Below are 21,288 nucleotides of genomic sequence, written 5' to 3' on the forward strand. Positions count from 1 at the left end.
TTTATTTATAAATAATACGTTATAAATAATCGTTTATAAATCTTAAAATAATAATATAACGCGGATTAGAATTCATTAATAAATATATTACCTTTATTTAAAACGATACTTTTAAGAGTTTTATATTATAATTCGACTTCGCGGTATATAAACTTAACTAATTTTAATATTATAATAATAATAAAGATAAATAAGTATCGATTTATTATAACTAATATAACATTTATAATCCCTTTATATTAGTCGGCTTTAAATAGCTTTATAATAAAGTTTATTATTATTTCTTATTATAAGCCCTTAAGTAATAAGAGTGATTATAGTTCTTTATAAAGTTAGTAATGTTTCGCCTTTATACCTTAGTAAATATTATAACTTTTAATCCACTCCTCGACATTTAAGTTAATATATTTCCATGTATATTTTCGCTTTATTAACTCTTTTATCTTCGTTATATTAAAGTGCTTTACTAGCGGGTTATTATAATATAAGGTTAAAAGTTTATCTTAAAGCCCTTTTAACTCGGGGATATATATAACTCCTTTAAAGTAAACGATGCCGTTAATATTTATAGTTTAAACTTAGTCTTCGGGGCCTTTTTTCTTTCTTATTATAATATCTCGCCGGCGCTTTACTTTTAAGTCGTCGGCTTATGCTTTTAAAATTATATTAAAGAACTTAGTAAAAGTTTCGCTCTAAAATATACTCTTACCGTTTAACGCTTCGTGCGCGTTGTTATACCGAATGGCTCCCGTAATATTAATAACTTTTTAAATCTTAAGTATTCGGCGAAACCATTCCCCTTATACTCCTTATATTATAGCCATCTTGGCTTATATTATTAATAAGTATTATATCCGTTACGATTTTTCGCTAGCGTAATTAAGCCGTCTCGACGGCGTATCGGTAGGGTTACTTTTCTTATTATAATACTTAATTTAAAAGTCGAACGGGGCTAAGAACATACATTATTTAACTTATTTATTATTTAACTTCGTTTATTTTATAAACTATTATAAGTTCTTATAATCGGATAAAACCTTAATTGTTTAGTTATTACCTTATAAGTAATAACGTTAATACTTAAATAATTTTAAGATGGTTATTATCTCTTTATTATAAGTGCTGTAATTTAGCTTAGCTCCTTTAAGCTTATAAGATTAAAACGTTATAAGGTGGAATAATCCGTTTTCCTTTAATTATAAGATAACCCTTAAAAGGGCGAAGTTAAATGTATCGGTTTTTAACCGGATAAATAACCTAAGGTTAAAGTGTCGTAATAAAAGAGCTTACGTAAAGGCGCTACGAAGATTATAAAACGCTTATACTTCTTTATTATTTAACTTTACGCTCTTTAGCTTTCGGCCATTTTATATACCTTTAAACAAGTTATTTAATGGCTTAGCGATTCTCGAATAGCCTTTAATAAACCTTTTATAAAAGTTATAAAATCTTAGAAATACTTAAATATTATAATAACTTTAAAGTTAAGGTTATATTAAAATGGTTTTAATATAATTAAGATTTATTAAAATTCCTTCTTTAAATATAATAAACTTAAGGAATTCTACTTAATCTTAGTAAAAGATATACTTTAAAGGTTTCGCGTAAAGTTAAGCGTTATATAACCGTTTTAATACTTGTTTTAAGTATTATATATAAGATTCTTAATCCTTAGAAAAGATTAAGATATTATTTAAATACGCGATGTAAAAGTTATTAAAGAGGCCTTATAATGCCTTATAAATGTAATTTTAAAAAGTCGTAAGTGTATTAATAAGACTAAATAGTATAACGACGTACTCGTAATAATTATATCGTAATTAAAACGCGGTCTTTTATTTATCTCCTTCTTTAATTCTTACTCAGTAATAAGTATTTTTAACGTCGATTTTAGAAAAGTATTAAGCCTTAAAAACACGGTTAAGGATCTCCGCGATTAGTGGTAACGCGTACCGATTCTTAATTAATACCTTGTTTAAGCCGCGGTAATTTATATATAAACGTAAACTTCCGTCTTTCTTTAATACGAAGAGGATAAGTGCCTTAACAAGGCTTTTCGAAAGTTATATACGACTTAATCGTATATTCTTTACTATATACTCGTAAAGCGTTTATAATTCGTTTTATATAAGCGGGTAGATTAGATTATACGGCGGAGTAACGTTTAAAACTAAATCGATAACGTAGTTTATATCCCTTAACGGTGGTAAAGCGTCCGTTTTAATCGAATTAAACATATTTATAAATAAACCGAGCTTAAAGGGGATAATTAGCGGGTCTCTCCTTACTCGTTAGGATTTTAGTAATATAATAATAACGAATACTTATGCCTCGTTCTTTAGTTCGGTCGCGAACTCTTCCGGCTCTTAGACTTTATTATTTATAAGGGAGAATCCGTAAAACCACTGATTCGCCCCCGAGTTAAGTACGATCCGTAAGTCTTTTAAGGTCGATTAGGATAATAGGATTAGGCTTCCTTTTAAACGAAGGTCTTAATTAATAGTTACGTACTAACGAGTAAAGGTACGGGTCGTTCCCCGAGCGTTAATAGCTTATAAAGGGACCTTGTAAACCCTATAAGTAAGACATCTTATATCTTTAATAACGTATAATTATAATATTATAATGTCGAGACGGCGTAACTTCCATTCCTTAATAAAGGCATAGCTAATATAATCGACCTTTATATACGAGTTTAAATTTACGTAAGTATCGACTTTAGCGCTTACCTTTACACGTACTAGTGTATAAAAACGGGTAACTACCCTTAAGTACGGGGAAGGCCTTAACGAGTAAGGGGTATTACTAAGGCTTAGGCTTTTCCCCGGTGACCCTTAGTAAATAAAGAGCCACGGTTATAATAAGAGCTCGTTATCTCTTCGACTTTTAGTCGGTCGTACTTGTTCGAGAAGTGCCGGTCGCTATTATAATTATAACAAGTTAATTATTTATTATCCTTATTAATAAAGTTCTTATAAGCATTAATAACAGGCTATGGCTAGCTATTTAATTATTATAAGTAATAACTATCTTAAGTTTTACTTCGGGATCGGCCGCCTTTTCGTCCGCGAGTCGGCCGCGAATCATTACTCGCGCGTTAACGCTTTTTTAAGTTATACTCTTCGAAATTATCATTTCGCCTTCGTTTACCCGGTAGTTTAGACTAGGCGTCTTAGTTACTTTGTGCCTACGATATTATCTTGCTTCGATAAAAGGGCTTGTCTTTTATATAAACATTTAAGTAAAGCTTAAATTTAGGGATAAGCTTCGCCTAAAAGGCCCGGGCTTACTCCTCGTCGACTTTTCGGGGTAGTTACGATTTTAAGTTATTTAAATAAATGTCGAAATCCTTAAATAACTAACGTTCTAATTACTTTGCCTTTTTTAAAGTATCCGTAACCTTATATACTTTATTTTCGGCGTTCCGGAATAAAGTAAGGGTTTAGTCTTTAAACGCGATATAATTAGTATAAATAGCGTCTTATAATTCGACTTTAAGGTGCTTATCGACGTATCGTTTTTAAAGCGACCTCGACTCGTTATCCATTTAGTCGAGGGCGTATAAGATCTTCTTTCGCGGCTTATAAAACTTCTTCGGGGCTCTTATAAAGGCAAGTTCTAAATCGCTTAGCTAGTCGTCTCGTTAACGGAACGTTTACGAGGTCTTAAATATAGAGATATTCTTGGTTTTTAAGTCGGGTTCGCTACTCGACGCCGACGTAATACTTCCCCGGCGTCCTCGACCTTTCGTAAATTCGTAAACGTTAACGCTAAGAGAACGCATTAGTTCGGCTTCCTTCTTTTAGGCTTGTTTTAATTGTTCTAAGACTCGAATACGGTCTTAAGTCTGCGCTAACGTATTGGCCAGGTTAGCTAGGGGCGTTGGCGTAACTAAAGGCGTGTCCGACTTTATAGTCTCTTCGATAAGAGTACCGCTTCGTTTACTAAGCGGGGTCGAAACGTCTTCGCGTTCCTTTTGCTTCGCTTATACCTTAACACTAGTTACGCGAATAATTAAAAGAGCCATAATATTAGGTAGTGTTAAAGAAGAATAAGAATTATAACAATTATAATAAAGTCACTAAGTGATAAGCTCCTTCGGGTAATAGTTATATTTAGAGACTTATTCTTAAGGAGCCGGTAAGTAACATGTCTTTATCGCTAGTCACGAAGCGGGGGTTTTACACTGACTACGTACGGACGTACTCCGTGCGCTGCTTAAGCGCTAAGCTGGCACCTAGGCTAAGTCGTTACATTACTCGATAAGTCGTGTTTCTCGTCCCTTAAATAAAGGTATTATTAATAATTAGCTAAATATTAAGGAATGTAAGTAATAAAACTTATTTAAAAGTAAAGAATGTTAAAAGCTTATAACTTAATTATTTAAGATGCCTTTATAAAGGAGATTATATAATTAAGTTAAAAGAAGACTAATATATAGCCCTTAAATCCTTTATAAGTACTAGAGGATATAAAACTCTTCCCTTTTATTATTCCTTTAAAGTTTATTACACCATTATAACCGAAAGATTAATTAAAAGTGATTCTATTTACACTAAAAACCTCGAAAGAATATAAGGATTAAGTCTTTTACGTATTACGTTAATACCTAGGGCTATTAAAGGACGTAAGCATATTACTTAAAAAAGGCGTTAAAACCATCGACTTAATAAGTGTTAAAATAGTAATAACATACTAAGATAACTTCATCCTTAATATTAAACTTAGTAAATACAAACTAGATAAATGTTAAATAGTCGAAAAAGATCTTAACAAAGTGTTTAGTAGCTTGTTAGATATTCGATTAGCGTAAGACAAGTTAGAAAAGAGGTTACGTGAAATGCCGTACGAAGATTAGCTTCCTATTAACTCTTTCGTCATAATGACACTATTTACACGTAAAAAGGCACGTAGAAGACGATAAGATTAATTATCATAATCGAGTTATTATTAAATTGCTTTGAAAACGTTATCCGAAGTTAGAAGTATAGTTTCGGGAACCCCGGAAATAATGTTATAAAAGGGGGGGGTTTGTATAAGTGGGGTAAAATGGTTAGTGCGTTCTATACTAATACTAAGAGTTTAATATCATCTAGGTTTATCTATTAGCGGACCGAGAAATCACGTTACTTAAGTATACCATCAATTTCGAACCTCGACTTATCACTTCAATCGGATTGTCCTTTTCCAAATTATGATGCCACTAAGTAAAACTTGAGGCCATGATGCAATATTCAGAAGTCTATCTCTTAGGGTGTTTCGTAGCGCTCGGCCCGGGAAACCATGGATAGTGTCTCAAAGTTATAAAGACCGTCAGTGGTCGCTAAGGTGCTTTACATGAATAATATTACCTCAGATCTAGAGCCGTTCTAATATCCATGTATTTTCATTCGAATAAAATGAATAGCAAGAGCAATAATACATCTCAAGTTTCAGGGGTCCCCTATTCGGCTTGCATTCAGCTCATTTGATAAAGAGCAGAGGCGCATAGCTTTAAAAGACAGATCTTGCACTACTATCGCAACATTTGATGTCTTGCCAATAGGTGTCTCTTCGTTCGCAAGTTCCACAACCATAGATTGCCGCATATCATCTTCAGTTAGACGACGTCTCATGAACATTCATCGCAAATTAGATCCAGGCCCCATATCATGCGATACATGCTCATGTAAACAATGTGGCATAAATGCAACCAACATCGCTGGATCTGTTAAATTCTTGTCGCATATGGCTTGACTATTGCAGGTCGTCTGTGTTTAGAGCAGGATCAGATTGGTTTCCGGCAATCCAAGAGTGGTAACTTCTCCATCCATAATGCCATGACAATACGACTCCCCAATAAGCTTATATGGCATATTCAAAGTAGGATCACTCGAGGTAGGCCTTAGAATAAATGGTACTTTCGATCCAGCGAACACGGTTATCACATCCCCTTGCTGCATTGGCAGCGGCCCTATCCCCACAATGCCTTTCTTAGTCAAGAACGGCCGCCGAGACTGTAGTGCCTCCATACCGTTATAGTAGTTCTGTCCCGTCTGGGACAGCAATTGCCTCGACAATCTCAGCTGATTCGCTTCGTTACCATGTTCAGAAACTCCAGCCATGCGTAACTGTTCCCTGTGTTCCTCAAGCAATGGAATGATTGCCTCGATGGGCTTTCGCTCCACGAGAGTTTGCCATCCCCAACTCAAAACCTGTTCCAGCTCTTTATAACCTTCGGCGCTTTGACTGGAACTTCGCCGGCTCCTCTGTTGCGTTGCAATGTGCTCATGATCCAGTATGGGGATCTTCCAGGTCGCCTCCTTGCGCTGTTCGTTTTGATTGTATATGTCAAAGTCTGGGTGCTGCTCGTGAAGTACGTCGGACTCTTCGCAAAATGCTATGATATCAGAGCATGGTGCCAATACTCCGAACAACCTCGGAAGGTCCCTTGAAACATAACTGTCATCCCATGGAAGCCCGACTTTCATAACGGTATCAATGACCCATCCGCGTACCTGTAAAGACTTATCTGTCCATGGATCCTCGGTGGGCCAGACTATTGACTGCCTTGTATCCCCAGAGGCACGGAAGGGCTGCTCAGACGAGATGGTATTTTCTGTTAGTGTCCAGTACCTCTTCGAGGAGAAATCTGGAACCCACGAAGGGAGCTTGTCGCTCGCCTTTGGAAGCTGGTTATGCTCGAGCATGTGGATACCCTGACCCTCAATTATTTTTCTCATTGCGAAAGTATGCACCTGCTCCCATGATCTTTGATAGTCGACAGGGATTCCCAGTCGCACATTGTCCGATGCTAAGCCCATGAAGCCGTAGATATAGTCCCTTGGATCGGAGAATTTGACTTTGGAGCCAAACCGCCTGAGTAGTCGTTCTAGAAACAGCTCGTCAGGCCTATTTTTGGACTGATAGGACTCACGAGTCTTGAGAAAAGGATGTATAATCTCGTTACTATCGTCCACTACTGCAAACTTCCGACGGATTTCATTCCTTTGCTCTTTTTGGTTCAGCCTGAAGGTGAGGTCGAATTTCCTTCGGCTGTACGTGTAATGTGCTTGAAACAAGAGGAATCCTGCCTTAAAGCTTTCAATATCCAATGCCTTTTCACCATATTGGATCGTGAGGTTCTTCGGAATGGCCAGCTCTTGCTTAATCCAGCCTCGTGTGAAGTAGGGATTCCCGAAAAGTGCTAGAATGGCCGGTACAACATCCAAGTCTTGCCATTCTCCCCATCTGGCAACGACTCTTTCCATCTTCTCACGCAGGTGCGGGAAGCGCGTCTCAAAATTCTCATCTTGCAAAGGAATATCTATCTGCAGCTGCATAAGACCATCTGCGATTATAGGTAACTCATTCAGACCCGCTGAGATACCGTCAGTGCCTGCTTCTCGTAAGTAGTCCATAGCTCTTTCGGACTCTGCCGTCGCCACTCCCAGCCACGAGATTGTGCTTTTCGCCTTGGAGTAGATTTGTTCCATAAGCGGCACTTGCGTCGCTTTGTCTTTCAAGTTGCTCTGGTCGATACAGATCTGATCAATCCAGAGTAGCCTTGCATGATCTTGCTGGAGCGTCCGAAGTGCCCAGTATAAGCTCTGAGTGATTGGAAGCAACTCATCGTTCACCAATACGTTGAACTTGGCAAATGAGTCACCCCAGGTATATGAAAGTGCTGTGTAACTTGGCGGATCAGCAAGACTTGCGGCAAGCAGCTTGAGTTCGAATGACTCAGCCTTGCCAGGTAAGCGGAGAACTCGTATAGTCGACGAATTGGCTGTTGTGATTTCATAGATCGTTAGTTTGGGAGCCATGCCGCCCATATGAGACAACATGTTGTCCAGTTTCACGACTACGGTATTTTTGGGTGGATTTCAATCGACTTTGCGCTTCAGGTCCTGAGAAAGCATCTGGCGAGAGCCGTAAACCATTACACTGGTCATGGTATTAGCGAATTTGTACTGAGAGTATGCAAGGTTAGGCGCAAGTTTGGTCAGTTAATGATAGAGGTGCGTCAGTGAAGGAATACGTTTGACTCGATTGTGCGGGTCAAATACTTCGCACAAAACTATTTTTCTTGGCGCCCCGCTATTAAGGCGCGACCAGGCAATTAGGCTATTTTAGTGACACTGTTGAGTGTACCCTTACTTTCCTTCGCACTCCGAGGAAGCCAAGCGGCCCCACTACCCCGCGCAGGCTCCACCAAGTCCTCATCGTGACCATCGCCAGCGGCCCGTCACGGGTTACTAAAACCGACCACACATCATCCTCCCCCTCAAACACTAGAAGGTACTGGCATGGCCAACAGAATCATCGGATCTAAGCGACAACGGCTTGAAGAGATCACTGCCGAGGTCACCGACAGAAGACACACTGCCCACGTTGATGACTGCAGCTTTAAACCTGCCGACTGCCACAATCATGTCGCTTCGGTCCTTCATCCTGCGTACAGATGGGGATGGTTCAAGGTGACGTGGTTACACCCCCCGGATTGGATTGATAAGGCAAAGCGACTTGTTAGAGCAATCTGGGAAAATGACTTGTCAGGTGAACCTAAACCACACACTACACTACGAATCCATCCATCTGGCTTGTCGATGGATCCATTCTGTGGGACGTCAGTGTGTTCAGATCCACCCACTACACTCAACATATCAAACGTTGCTTGCAAGGTTTGGTGGTTTAGTCGGACGCCGAATCTATCAGTTCCCAATTTCACGAGAGATACAGCCTTGACTCCAAAAAAGTACAGGCCATTCAGCAGATGCTGGTGGAGTGTATGAAACAGGGCGGTATCATGCTTGTCCAGTCAGAGAATTTGCTTTCGTTCCAGTTAATGGGAATTGAGCGTTTGATGAGCAGTGATAGCACGATAGCTCCCAAGATCCTGAGAACCTGAGCGTCAAGTTCGAGCTCGTTTACACGATCGGGCAACAACGACCCGTTGAGCATTCCTCTGCGGTGGAGAATGATAGTCAATGTTCTCGAACTCGTTCGCCGCCTTGCTCCGGATATTCAATCACAGTTTCCGCACTGCATCGACGTTCATAAGTGGCGTGATACATCATGGCGCTTTTCACGACTCGAGATCTACCACGAAGATGCATTGAAGGAATTGCTGGATCGTCTAGCAGCGCAGATCTGTCAACAAGGACTAGATGGATTCCCCATTGCACGCCAACCAGAGTCGATGCGAAACGCTGTACAACAGTACATATCAGTATACAAACTGACTCCTGTTGAGATTGAAACGGTGGAACAGGGTGCGTTCTGGACTGATGCTGTGATTGGTACCCTAATCCTGCTGCGAGGCTTAATTGCCGGCGGAGTCATCGGTCACGCCCTCTGCCAGAAACGCTGGCGGGTAAACTATGGTATCGATATCAATCGAGTACCACAGACAAGACTAGCTGTTCCTTTCAGGGCGAAAGATGAGCCAGCGCCTCGGTCGGAGTTCAGTCATCCGGATGTTGTCATTGTGTTACGACTACTCAGGCTTGGGAGATACATATCTCTTTGACTTGTTGGCTCTACTGAAACAAGATGGTCAAGCCACATCCGAATACACATTGTGGGTTCAATATGCCCCAACTTTACCGCTTGCATACGCCGATTTGACTGGTGTCAACTTGCGAGATCGTGTTCAATGCAAGACAGAAATTTTCCAACATCTGAGATACTCTGAAGGTGCCATTGACTACTTCTTGTCGCGAGTAGTGTACACAAAGGAGATGAAGGAGTTCCCACACAAACTCTCAGCATCCGTCTGGGATTTGGGCAAAGTCAAATCGCACCCTACCACTGGCTTTAGCGGCACTAACGATACGCGATACGTTCTACCAGCCGCCGTCAAGCAGCTCGATCTCCCGGAACAGAGGCACACAAATACCTTGGTCTTGAGCTACTTGGTGAGACCTGAGAACAGCGTCTTTCTGATGCCGAAATGCACCCGCTCTGCAGCCGAGCCTTCCGATGGCGCCGATATATTAAAAAGGCTCACAGAGCTCGAGCCGCATATACGTGTTATCCTTGTGTCGGCGCCCAGATTATTGACCTTACGAATCAAGAGGTTGCCCAACGATGGTTGCACATGCATGAACCAGACGGCGACCGGACTCAGGCGGTGATATATTTCGACAATGACGATGTTCTGTCTGTCATGGATCGTTTCGGCTGCATTGAATTACTTCAGGTTTCTCCTTTTGCCAAGCAAACGGACAGATGCCTTGTGTTTCTTGATGAATCGCACACCCGAGGCATAGATTTGAAATTGCCGCAAGATTATCGTGCTGCAGTCACATTGGGCGTGAACCTGACCAAGGATCGACTGGTGCAAGGTAAATATCTCAGAACCAAGCGTCATTCGTTTCAACAAAAATTGCTGACATGAAATAGCCTGTAATGACTTTTGTCTCTCCGCATATCGATTTAGGTTTGGAAAAATTTCATCGTCGATTGATCAGTGTAAGCTTAGTAACGAGACTCACAATGCCGGCATATGCTATAACATGTGACGTCAACTAGCGACGCACGTGCCGTTCCAGGTCAGGGGTAGTGAAGTGTGAGATCCAAGTCAAATCTGCTGTTGTGACCCGTATCATGAGTCTCCCACAGCCTTCACCGTCATTCTTATGCATCATCGGCGAACACAAAATTGAAAAATGGGGCTAGGTCACTAAGATTTATAATTTCACAGTTGCCATGGCGAGGCCTGCAGATCTGCGTGGACGTCGCTTGTGGCCTTTGGCCTGAAAAATGATCCTAGCTAAGTTTGAATGCAAGCTCACACATAGTAACCAATATTTGCTTTGTCGTTGTTTGTACCAAGACGCCTCTAGGTGCGTGAGAAACTAGAAACGCTGTTCCCCAAGGCTGAAAATCGCTTTGACGGCACCGTTAAGTGTACGGGAACGATTGTGAGGTGGAATCTGGGTCTGAGGAACACGGCGGCTACACGCGCGCAGCCTTATGTTCGATAGTGCCGTAATCTTTACTAGATAGCGGAGTATCCAAGCGTATCCCACTTGCAATATTTGCTGAGAGCCGCTCAGAAGACAGTTTCATCTTTCCTTGACTGTGCCGCGCCGTACCGGCATGTCGGACCATACCATGTTCGTAGTAAATTGGAATTGCGCTGTGGAGGCCGAACTTGTCGCAGCGAAGGCCTTTCGACGAGCACCACCAGTAGTTGTATCCCATCCGCGTATTTTTATTTGCTGAGTATGTCTCCGGACCGACCGTGGTTTGAGGCCTCATTGTTTGATGTATGTTTTCCCAATATTCATCGTCCATCGTTCCGCTCGTGTTCGAATGTGAGGAAGTACTCAACATTGTTGGGGAAATATGTCTTCGCTAAGAAATATAGTTTGCGCATATGACTGTGGCCTTCGGATTTGGATCTGTTCGTAGTCAGGCCCACGTAAAGTGGACGAAACATTGACATTGATAGGAATGACTGTGCGCTCGTTGAGACTGAAGTAGATACACACATCATCGTTTTGCATATCTGAAAGGTCTCGAAGAAAAGCATCGCCAGTAGCTAGAATGACTTGCATGCACAAATGCGTCGAACCTCTGCAAGAAAATGATCATGGACGGTTTGGAGTCGGTCTCGGGAGTTAGGTCGATGTTGAAGCCTTCTCGAACGGTAAGAACTGACATTTTCGAGATAGCCGTGATTTTCCATGTTCGTAGCGGATGGCCCCACAAGAAATAAAGTGAGCACAAACAAGCCTATATAATTAATTCCCCGCTCGAGTCGGAGCGAAAGATTGTACCTCGCCGCTAGAGTTAACGCTAAAGCCTCGCAGTGCCTAATTACCAAAAATCCCATGTCTCCAAGGTGGCAAACCACTAGGTTAGTTAGTTTCCCCCTCTCTGCACGTCCAGGGCCACGGGGCTGCTTTCGCACCCCACGAAACCGCGACTTTGCTTCTTATCCATTCAGCACAACGTCCGTGGCCGTTGGGTTCTATGAGTTAGTACGCCAACAAGAAGATGGCCTAGACAGCGCTGCATTCGCTTGACAGCCCAGCATGTCATACACTAAGGCAGTGAGAAATGTGTCCGAGCCAGTTCGGGAGCGGGAAACCTTCAAATATGATCCAACCTTGATTGACGACGTCAAATTCAATGAGACCGGTAATCCATTGCCGGGTGAGCAGCTGTTCACAGCAGAAGACGCCGTCCTGACTTGCCTTGCACAGCTAGGTGCCTGCCGAACTAGAACCGGGCGGTCTCTGGTATCATTATTCGACCAGAGATGGCAGTACATTGTCGCAGAGGCAACACCGAGCCTGCCCTTGCTTTCTGGCGTCAACCAAGACCATCTTCAGGGCGAGAATTTGTGGTTGTCAGGGACAGCCATTCCACGGGGCCACGGAGTATGCAACCACTCTCTGGTCGATCCTGGATCGGAAGATGATCCTGATTCTGAGCTGCCACTCACGCTTTCAGCCGACCTAACGAGTGATCCACGTTTCTGCAAAAGTCCCTTTTGCGCGCCAGGTTCTCTTGCTCGCTTTTATGCTGCTGTCCCAATTCGAACGTCAGGCGGAATCAATATCGGCGTTTACTGTGTATTACATGACGAACCGAGGCCCACTTCTACCTGGACTGACACCGATACCGAGATACTCCGCAGCATATCGCGCTCCATAATGAGCCATCTAGAATACAGGTCGAAGAGAGATAGCCACCAGAAAAGCGAGCGTATGACTCGAGGCATCATTTCCTTTATGGAAGCAATCACAAGTGAATCCATCTCGCCCTCGGTTCCTAGATTTGGCTTTGCCCAAAAGCAGCCTAAAGATGAGAATTCTTCAACCCCAGTTCTGTCGACATTGCAGGGCGGCCAATGTCCTGTGGACATTGAGTTTACCACTGCTCCACCATCAGACTCTATTACACAAGGCGGTGCTGCTATACCTTCAATGGTGCAAACGTTGGATAGAGATGATGAGTCGCGGATGGGCGGGAAAAGGCCTGAGCTGCGCTCGCATGTTTCCCATGCGTCGTCTTCATCTTCGAAGCAATCTTTGCAGCAGGACTCTCAGAGCGACTCACACACAGCCACTAGACGCATCCTCACTCGCGCAGCCAATGAATTGCGAGAGGCAATCGACACAGACGGAGTGGTTTTCGTGGATGCCAGCGCTACGAGTTTCGGTGCTTTGGCCGAATCATCTCCAAGTCGCGAAAATACCAGTGCCGATGCTGCAACGAATTCGAATTGCAAGGACAGTGATGTCATCTCTCCTATCTTGGGATTCTCTACTCCAAAATCGAGAAGACGCAACGTCATATCAAATTTAGCAAAGAATGTTCAGATTCCCGCCAAAATCCTGTACACGTTGTTTCGCCGGTATCCCACAGGAGCAATCTTCACCTACGATGAGAATGGGGCATTGCAACACTGTGACTCTTCGGAAGACACCGAACATTCTCGACAGTCGCAAACGGACAGTACAATCTGTCACAGGTACACTGAGGCACAAACTTTATCGAAGTTTTTCCCAGGAGCACGTAGCGTTGTGTTTGTACCAATACGTGATGACCAGAAAGAGCGATGGTTTGCTGGAGGGTTCTCATACACTTTGACTCCAACTCATATCATGTCTAAGTCAGGTGAATTGAGCTATCTCCGAGCTTTCTCTACCCTAGTTATGGCTGCGGTTCACCGCACGCATATTACCTTCGCCCATAAGGCTAAATCAGATGTTTTGAATTCTTTATCGCACGAGTTGCGGTCTCCACTGCACGGTGTTATTGTCAGCACAGAGCTCCTTGCCGATACGTCTCTTGACGTTTTCCAAGGCAATGTTCTACACACGCTGGAGACATGTGGTCGAACTCTCCTCGATACTATCGATCATTTGCTGGATTTCTCTAACATCAGTAACTACCTTAATGCTGTGGAAGCGGAGAAGCGGAGTCGTGGCAATCTGAAAAACAAAACCACTTCAATTGAAACAGGCATGAAAAGCTTATATGGCGATATTAGCCTGGATCATCTTGTTGAGGAGGTCACTGAAAGTGTCTTTGCTGGACACTGCTTTCAACATATGTCTGTAGCGCAGCTTGCGCGCCGGGATAACCAACACGCAGATGCCCGTGCGAACAGTCAAGCAGATTTCTCGCGAGCCACAGCGGATATGGTCCTATTTCAGCACGATGATGGACTGTCGCAGTTACCACTGGCAAATGTTTCTATTTACCTTAATTTGGATGCCAATGTGTCGTCCTACAGATTCTTCTCAATGGCAGGTGCAATTAGCAGGATCGTAATGAACCTGCTCGGAAATGCTCTTAAGTATACACAGAAGGGTACAATCTGTGTCTCATTGGCAATAGATCCCGAGTCCAAGAAAACCCTACACAATGGGCAGAAAATGGTGCGACTTACAGTTGCGGACACTGGCATGGGGATGAGTCACGAATTTCTGCAGAACGAGCTTTACAAACCATTTCGTCAAGCCGATCAACTATCACCGGGTATTGGGCTGGGCCTCAGCCTGGTTAAGAAGATTGTCTCGTCACTCGCTGGGAGTATCTCTATTGAAAGTGAGCTCAATGTTGGCACTGTGGCCACAGTACTATTACCGCTCCTCCCGACTTCATTATCGGCGACGGAGGATCCCACGGAACAGTTCGAGCGAGGAGAGTTGATTAGCCACAGACAAGGACTAGAAGGTCTTCGAATTCGCCTCATTGGCTTTGATACAAGTAAGGGAATAGCGGGCAGCGTTCCGGCTGGAAAAGACTTGCCCATCAAGGAAATATGTCGAGATTGGTTACATATGGAAATCATATCCCAGTCTCAGAGCAATCGGATCCTGCCCGACCTGGTCTTGTGTTCGGATACGGCATTGGAGAAATCACATCACATCACCGCTCTGTCTACTGGTCTTCCTGTCGTCGTCGTATGCGCCAACGCTCTTGCCGCATATCGCATGTCTGCACGCAACAAAGCTGCGACCTCGACCAGTATCTGCGAATTCATCTCACAACCGTAAGCGTACGAGTGTCGAATACATGCCCTGATATGCTAACTTGGCGTAGTGTTGGCCCTCTTAAGCTCACGAGAATCTTGTCACATACATTCAGGCGCTGGGCAGATCGACAAGATTTTACGGCCTCCTTTGCGACTACGTCTCTGCGACCGGACTACGATGTCCTTTCTGAAACCCCCAGTCCACTCTGTACTGCTGCAACCACTCTCAGAAGTTCATCGGTCCAAAGTCCTGTCACAGACGGGACCAATCTTTCAGAATGGCTACCAAATACTGCGACTGCAAGCGCAACTTCTCAAACGTCCGAAACAAACCCCTCATCTTCCAAAGTTCCATCATCTCTTGCTTCTACTACATCGGTGCCTACAGATAATGATATAGGAAAGACGACTACCGCAGCTTCAGAAGAGAATTTATCAGAATTTCTCCTGGTTGACGACAATCCCATCAATCTCCGAATCCTCTGCATGTTCATGAAGAAACTTGGGCGTAATTACATTACTGCCGTAGATGGACAAGACGCAGTCGACAAATTCAAACAATATCCAGGCTCTTTCAAGTATGTTTTCATAGATATTAGCATGCCCCGCTTAAACGGCATGGAGGCGACGCGACAAATTCGCGCATTTGAGCGCGACCAGCATCTAGACTCCGCGGCAGTTTTCGCTTTGTCTGGCTTGGCTTCGGCCGACGTGCAGCAAGAGGCGTTTAGTAGCGGGATTGACTTGTTCTTAACAAAGCCAGTCAAATTGAAGGAGCTTAGTCTCATCCTAACGAACATGGGCGAATCAATACCAACGGGCCAAACAAAGCAATGAACTGACCGGAACTTGCCAGTATCATTTACTTTTGCGAAGCCATGCCGATATATAACCTAGCCCACCGCCCGCCCGCAGGGAGGAAACCAGCAAGGTCGGCAGGACTGCAACTAAAAGTGTTTTAGGGGACCAGATCAAGAATGGTCGGTTGGACAATCTTCGTCCTAATACCGGCGTCCTTCGGTGAGCTAGCCTAGATGGTCACAGTCCAGGCTCGACGTCGAAACTACAACTAGCCCACATTGCCCACCCACGCCTCCGCCGACTCTGCAGAATGGAGTTGCCGATGACCAGAGCATGCCCGGTAGTGACTTAGGTCGTGGCGGCGATAGTGGCCGCAGAGGCTCGCCATAACGCAAACGGAAGTTAAGACCGAGGGAGGCAGCGCTTCATAAAAGCCGCCATGTCTCCTAGTTGCAGCTCCGTTTCAGATGACGAGGGAGTGGTGAAAGACCGGCGGCAAGACGACGAAGATTTTCAGCCGCCACAACGCAAACGTCGCCGACAGCATCCGGTCCCCGGAGCGTCCACCAGGCGGCGATATTGCTTGGACGGCACTGCATCTAGGGAAAACTTACTCGATATCCCAAGCCCGCCGTCCTCGGAAAATGACACAGAGAGAAAGAGTACTGCACGCATACTTAACGCGGCGTTCCAGGAGTGGCCTCTCGTTGATGCTGTTCTTAAAAGAATTATGGAGGATGGCCGAACAACTTTTCAATTACAATTCACCTGGGGCACCTGCACAACTCATGAACGACAGGACCGTGGAATTGGAAGCCCAGAGCACCAGTCATCTGTCAACACGGCTCCTTTTGCGAAGCGAGGAACAAGAAGGCACGCCCAGTTCGAAACAGGTCATGCTACACAAGATGACGAGGAACAGTGCCATATCGAAGCAATTCGAGACCACAGATTCACCGAGCCTAACAATGGGGGTCTCCAGCTGTATGTCGGATGGAAAAACTCCCAAAAGAGGACTTGGGAACCAGTGGAAGAATTCAAAGAGACGATAGCATACGGCGTATATCTGGCCCACAACGACATCTCCAAACCCTCCAACAGGCCTAAACGTGGTCGTCCGCCGAAAGTCCATAAAAGATGATGCTGTTCGCGTGGTTTGATCCATGATTATGTCGGTCAAGGGGCAATTCTTTAGACTCCGGAATAACGTGGAATCCAGATTTCGCAGCTACGGCAGTACGAGTTTCATCGGGCTACGGGTGCACGGAGCACACATTAGAAGCAGAATGGAGGCGGATTATACATGTCGCCTCCCTCACGAAGGACGGAGGTGGAACAGCATCAGACGGGCCAGGACACTACCAGGTCCCACTGCCAGTGTCCCTTCAAGGCAGCATGCACTGAACACTACCGGCTACCTCTAGTACCCATCTGTTTCATCCATTCTAGATATATATAACTGAAGAATTCCAATTACCAAGCAAGCAGCTCAAGTTTCCAGAATTTTCTCCCCTGCCTTTAGGCTGCCGAGTTCCGTTTCGAGCATATTCCTTCTACTAACAGTCTTATCCTCATCGCCAGCGATCAGCTGGAGCTCCGCGTCCGACATCTTGCCGATGAAATGGGGGGAGAAACCCCATAGAGGGCTGGTTTTGCCACTAACGAGAAAGTGATCAACCGCTTGCAAACAAATGGCATCGACGAACCTCTTCCGAGCAACCTTGTAGTACGACTTTAGCGTGTCGTGCAAGTCTTGGATCGTGTGATCATCGTTGCTCAATACTACTCCCAAAATGTCATTTAAACGTAAGAGCGGTTCGGCGCGTCCATCACCTGTATTCCATGTCGCGAGCATTTCGAGTTTGACTTTAAGACGTGCTTCTCGTGCCTTTCGCACGTTCTCGGCGAAATAGTGGTTTATCGTGATCAGATTCCCATGGCACTCGACCTCGACCAAGGAGGCTTGCTATAGAGCCTTTTCGTATGATGTGAGAAGAGGCGGTAACAGCTTTTCCTACACTCGTTCGCAAAGGACGTCGTTATCACAACAGTACTAAAGGACCTTATGGTTGAAGTGATAGATTTTGTGTATCACTATCGTTATAAGGTTCTGTGCGTGGAAGCCCCATGCTCGTGACTGCCCGGCGAACAATGAAGGCATGAGAGATGGGTTTGTCGTGCCGATCTCGAATCCTTTGGACCGGGTGTATTTGTCGGTCACCATTCCACTATCCCGTCCTCGGCTGACTTTGGCGTTGTTTCTGTTTGGGCCATGATTGATTATAGCTCCGGATACTCTGGCAAGTTAGTCTCAGGAGTAGAGGGTCCTATAAAGGAGTGCACAATATCACGATTAGGCGACTAAGAAGGACTTCTTGTGCTCCGAGAAGTGTTGGCGACTGCGGTCTGGGTCCTAGCAAAAGCCCGAGTAAGTCCTTTCTTGTAGACTGTCTCGGAGAATTGCTCGTTCAACTCTATAACGAGTGTAGCCAGTCTAAAGATATCGTCATTTTCGAAGCATTCGTCTCGACTGTAATATGCATTAATAGTCTTTATCATCAGCTTACGGAACCTCAAAGCCACGTTAATAAGGTGGTTTCGCTGCTCGTACGCTGTCTGCCTTACCGGCCCGATAATCTCTAGTTGTTGCTCGATCTTTCGTATCCTTCCTCGAATATCCACGGAGACGCCTTGGAAATTCCGTCGGGTGACGTTAATCAACAAGTTGTCTAGCCTGTGTTTCAAGGCTTTAATGCCCACCCTCTGCTTTAGAATAGAGCCCTAAGGGGTTAAGGTTGAAAAAAGCAACCTCTTTTATATTACGCTCGTCGAATGTGATGCTAAGATCGCTCTGGCTCCTGTTACAAACGATGGTATATCCAAATTTAAATCGACCTTTTCCCTTCGTGTTGGTAATAAGCTCCATAACCTGGAGCCCTATCAGTAAACCATATTGTTTGTTCGGGAATTTATCTTACCTTGTCTTTAGCTCCTTTGTCTACCAGGTTAGGCTTGGTCAATACGCCAAGTGTACGTTGACTAAGCGGATCGGCATCCTCCGCCATTTGAATAATTTCTTGGGTGGCGATGTCGACATTTGCGGGAACCACGGCTCTGATACCTGTAAGCGACGTCCTGTTGAAGTGAAAGTCATTGCATACTCACAATATAATGCTTCGTGGGTTGCTCAAGTATTTCCCGACCATTTGCCTGACCAAGTCCATATCCACCTTCGTTGTTTGGCCTGCCGTGGGCTCTGATAGGCATCAGCAAATCTAAATTCCTACAAGCCTCGCAAGAAAAAAGTACTTCGAAATAGACCAGGGAGGTCAACAACACTGAAATGTTCATGTTAAGGTCCGGAAAGTTCAATCTTCAGAATGTTATGAGAGAAGGACTCCATATCAACTTCACGGGTGCGCCCAGGCAATGGGAGGCCCATACATTCCGATGCCTGTATACGAGAATCGTAGTAATACATTGAGCGGCCGAGTAGATAATGTTAGCGTCAACTCAACGCCGAATAAGTGGCGACAGATCGTAGCGAGGTTCTCATAGCAGCCAATGGGACCCTCCGTCTTATTAGGCACCATTCAGCAGGTCGCGCTTCACGCTTCAGCCACCGGAGATAAGACCCTAAACGCTTGGATCTACGGCTCTGGGAGGCGTGGTTTGCCCTAATGAGGAATGGCCCCCACGTTTAATAACAAACAAATGATGGGACACAATGTCAGTCGGAGTCATGGAATGATCGCTCCCGAAGTGTATAACTCAGCAGAGTACCGTTTTGTGAGAGTACTTCTAAGGTATGGCGAGTACGAGATTGGTGGTATGGCACGTCTAAATTTCTGATAGAATTATGTGAGAAGCGGTAAGTTAAAGCCACACTGCCCCACGTGCAGACAAAAGATCAATCGTCCATTGTCATTTTACCTTACGACACTTTCGCAGTGGATCCAAACCACTGTGATGAAATTGCGTCAGGGCAGGCCATAGCTCAGCTGAGAGAGCTACTGACAGCTCAATCTCCACATTTGGCTGAGCTAGCGTTTTTTGGTAATAGCGGATTTGTGTTAGCAACACTAGTGACCGATAGCTTCGATCATGGCGACTCATGATTGCAAATTCTCGAAATAGATTCAGTGGCCTTGTAAGCGAGTCAGAATCCCGCTACGGTCGCCCTCCTCAAATTTGACGTACTCCTGGCAAAAGACTTGTCAAGACTACTCATACATTATTGAGCGACAGGCGTGCGCCCAGCGGCTAGGCGGCTTAGCTGGCCTAACCTTGCTGCATTACACTAACCATTAAAACCGCCAGCAAGCGGCACACACGAGATCACCGGGATCGCAGATGGCGCCCGCAAGGAAGGGGGAGGACAGCCCATCTTCTCATCATATGCCATCTTATGCTATAAGGATTACTAGATCATTCTACCAAGTATGATATATTATTCTATGTTATCCCATGCGCTTTCCATTTTAACATGAGCTTCTCATATTACTTTGCACAACGCGTTTTAAGGTTTTGCAGTGGATAGCCTTTTTTAAACACATTACGGAGCAAGTGTGCCAACTTCTGCGTCTAGCACTTGGCCCGATGGTCCAAGTGGTCTATGTTTGTCCAGCTTCTATAATACAGTGGCTTAACAAGTCTTTTCAAGATTTGAAATTGCTGCTTGGCTCGGTAGGGCTGAGTCTGCCACTGACACTACCTGTATCCGAATAGCCTATCAGAGGCAGGCATAAGCACAGCTGAGCAGATAGCTTGAAGCGGCCTCAATGTCCATTGCGCCTTCATGACTCTTGCGAACAACAATCAAGTCTTGGGGTCTCCATTATGTAAACAGTAGCTTCTTGGCCTTTACTAGATATCCATGGGTTGCCGCAACTCGATTGATGGTATCAAGGCTATGGGACTGGTAAACTAGCTTTTTGTATGACCTGCAATATTTGCTTGATTTCAGAAATAGCTCAGCATCTTACATTCCTATAAACTGCAAGAGATGGAAGAGCCGTTTCTCAAGTGATTTGCCGACAGCCCGTTGCAAGCGAGCACCAATGCATACTGAGACGACACATCACCAACACAGCGACTCAATGGCTTGTAGCTATGCAACAATTCATTATCCAGCAGCTCCTAGAGAATACCGCAGGGCTAGCACATATGATATAACAGATCAGCGCCATGGTACCATGGAAAAATGGCAGAGCGCGTCACCAATAAACGGCGGCGACAAGTATGATGCTTTGAGCAAACAGGAGGCGAAGTACGGCCAGACACAGGTTACCACCCATACTCCTGCCCACGAGAATATGCCAGGAGAGCACTGCCAAACATATCAACCTGACCCGCCAATATACCACCAAGTCCAACAACCTCAACTAGATGACCAATATCGGAAAAGACCCAATTATAAGCCATCTGCTCTACGATGGCCTTTTCTTACACTTCTGCTCCTCGCTTTGGTTATTATGATAGGTCTGCTAGCATATGGCCTCCGC

At 44.4% G+C, this 21,288-nt stretch overlaps 5 protein-coding genes across 5 annotated transcripts; 3 read left to right on the forward strand and 2 right to left on the reverse strand.

The window, feature by feature from the left end:
• Positions 1–5,294: 5,294 nt before the first annotated feature.
• Positions 5,295–8,015, reverse strand: BKA67DRAFT_580427 (heterokaryon incompatibility protein-domain-containing protein). Its single transcript, XM_046103856.1, has one exon. The coding sequence runs from the start codon at positions 7,824–7,826 to the stop codon at positions 5,757–5,759; it is 2,070 nt and encodes a 689-aa protein (XP_045953252.1). The 5' UTR covers positions 7,827–8,015; the 3' UTR covers positions 5,295–5,756.
• A 944-nt stretch (positions 8,016–8,959) lies between these two features.
• Positions 8,960–10,970, forward strand: BKA67DRAFT_540234 (uncharacterized protein; the record flags this gene model as incomplete). Its single annotated transcript, XM_046100744.1, has 5 exons — positions 8,960–9,365; positions 9,415–9,899; positions 10,037–10,328; positions 10,424–10,455; positions 10,830–10,970. The coding sequence occupies 5 exons, from the start codon at positions 8,960–8,962 to the stop codon at positions 10,968–10,970; spliced, it is 1,356 nt and encodes a 451-aa protein (XP_045953253.1).
• A 1,056-nt stretch (positions 10,971–12,026) lies between these two features.
• Positions 12,027–15,820, forward strand: BKA67DRAFT_540235 (uncharacterized protein; the record flags this gene model as incomplete). Its single annotated transcript, XM_046100745.1, has 2 exons — positions 12,027–15,001; positions 15,052–15,820. 2 exons carry the CDS (start codon positions 12,027–12,029, stop codon positions 15,818–15,820), a joined length of 3,744 nt encoding a protein of 1,247 aa, XP_045953254.1.
• Positions 15,821–16,223: 403 nt separating this feature from the next.
• BKA67DRAFT_540236 (uncharacterized protein) lies at positions 16,224–16,925 on the forward strand (the record flags this gene model as incomplete). The annotated part of the gene is made up of 1 exon (XM_046100746.1): positions 16,224–16,925. The coding sequence occupies one exon, from the start codon at positions 16,224–16,226 to the stop codon at positions 16,923–16,925; it is 702 nt and encodes a 233-aa protein (XP_045953255.1).
• A 348-nt stretch (positions 16,926–17,273) lies between these two features.
• BKA67DRAFT_540237 (uncharacterized protein) lies at positions 17,274–19,008 on the reverse strand (the record flags this gene model as incomplete). Its single annotated transcript, XM_046100747.1, has 6 exons — positions 17,274–17,750; positions 17,847–18,079; positions 18,352–18,513; positions 18,545–18,713; positions 18,763–18,919; positions 18,950–19,008. 6 exons carry the CDS (start codon positions 19,006–19,008, stop codon positions 17,274–17,276), a joined length of 1,257 nt encoding a protein of 418 aa, XP_045953256.1.
• Positions 19,009–21,288: the final 2,280 nt, after the last annotated feature.

The sequence above is a fragment of the Truncatella angustata genome (genome assembly GCF_020726525.1).
Source record: "Truncatella angustata strain MPI-SDFR-AT-0073 chromosome Unknown BKA67scaffold_9, whole genome shotgun sequence".
Taxonomy (NCBI): Eukaryota; Fungi; Ascomycota; class Sordariomycetes; order Amphisphaeriales; family Sporocadaceae; genus Truncatella; species Truncatella angustata.

What these genes read in the sequence shown, in the direction of transcription:
- BKA67DRAFT_580427 (XM_046103856.1), bottom strand. Translation starts at nt 7,826, where the DNA reads ATGTTGTCTCATATGGGCGGCATGGCTCCCAAACTAACGATCTATGAA.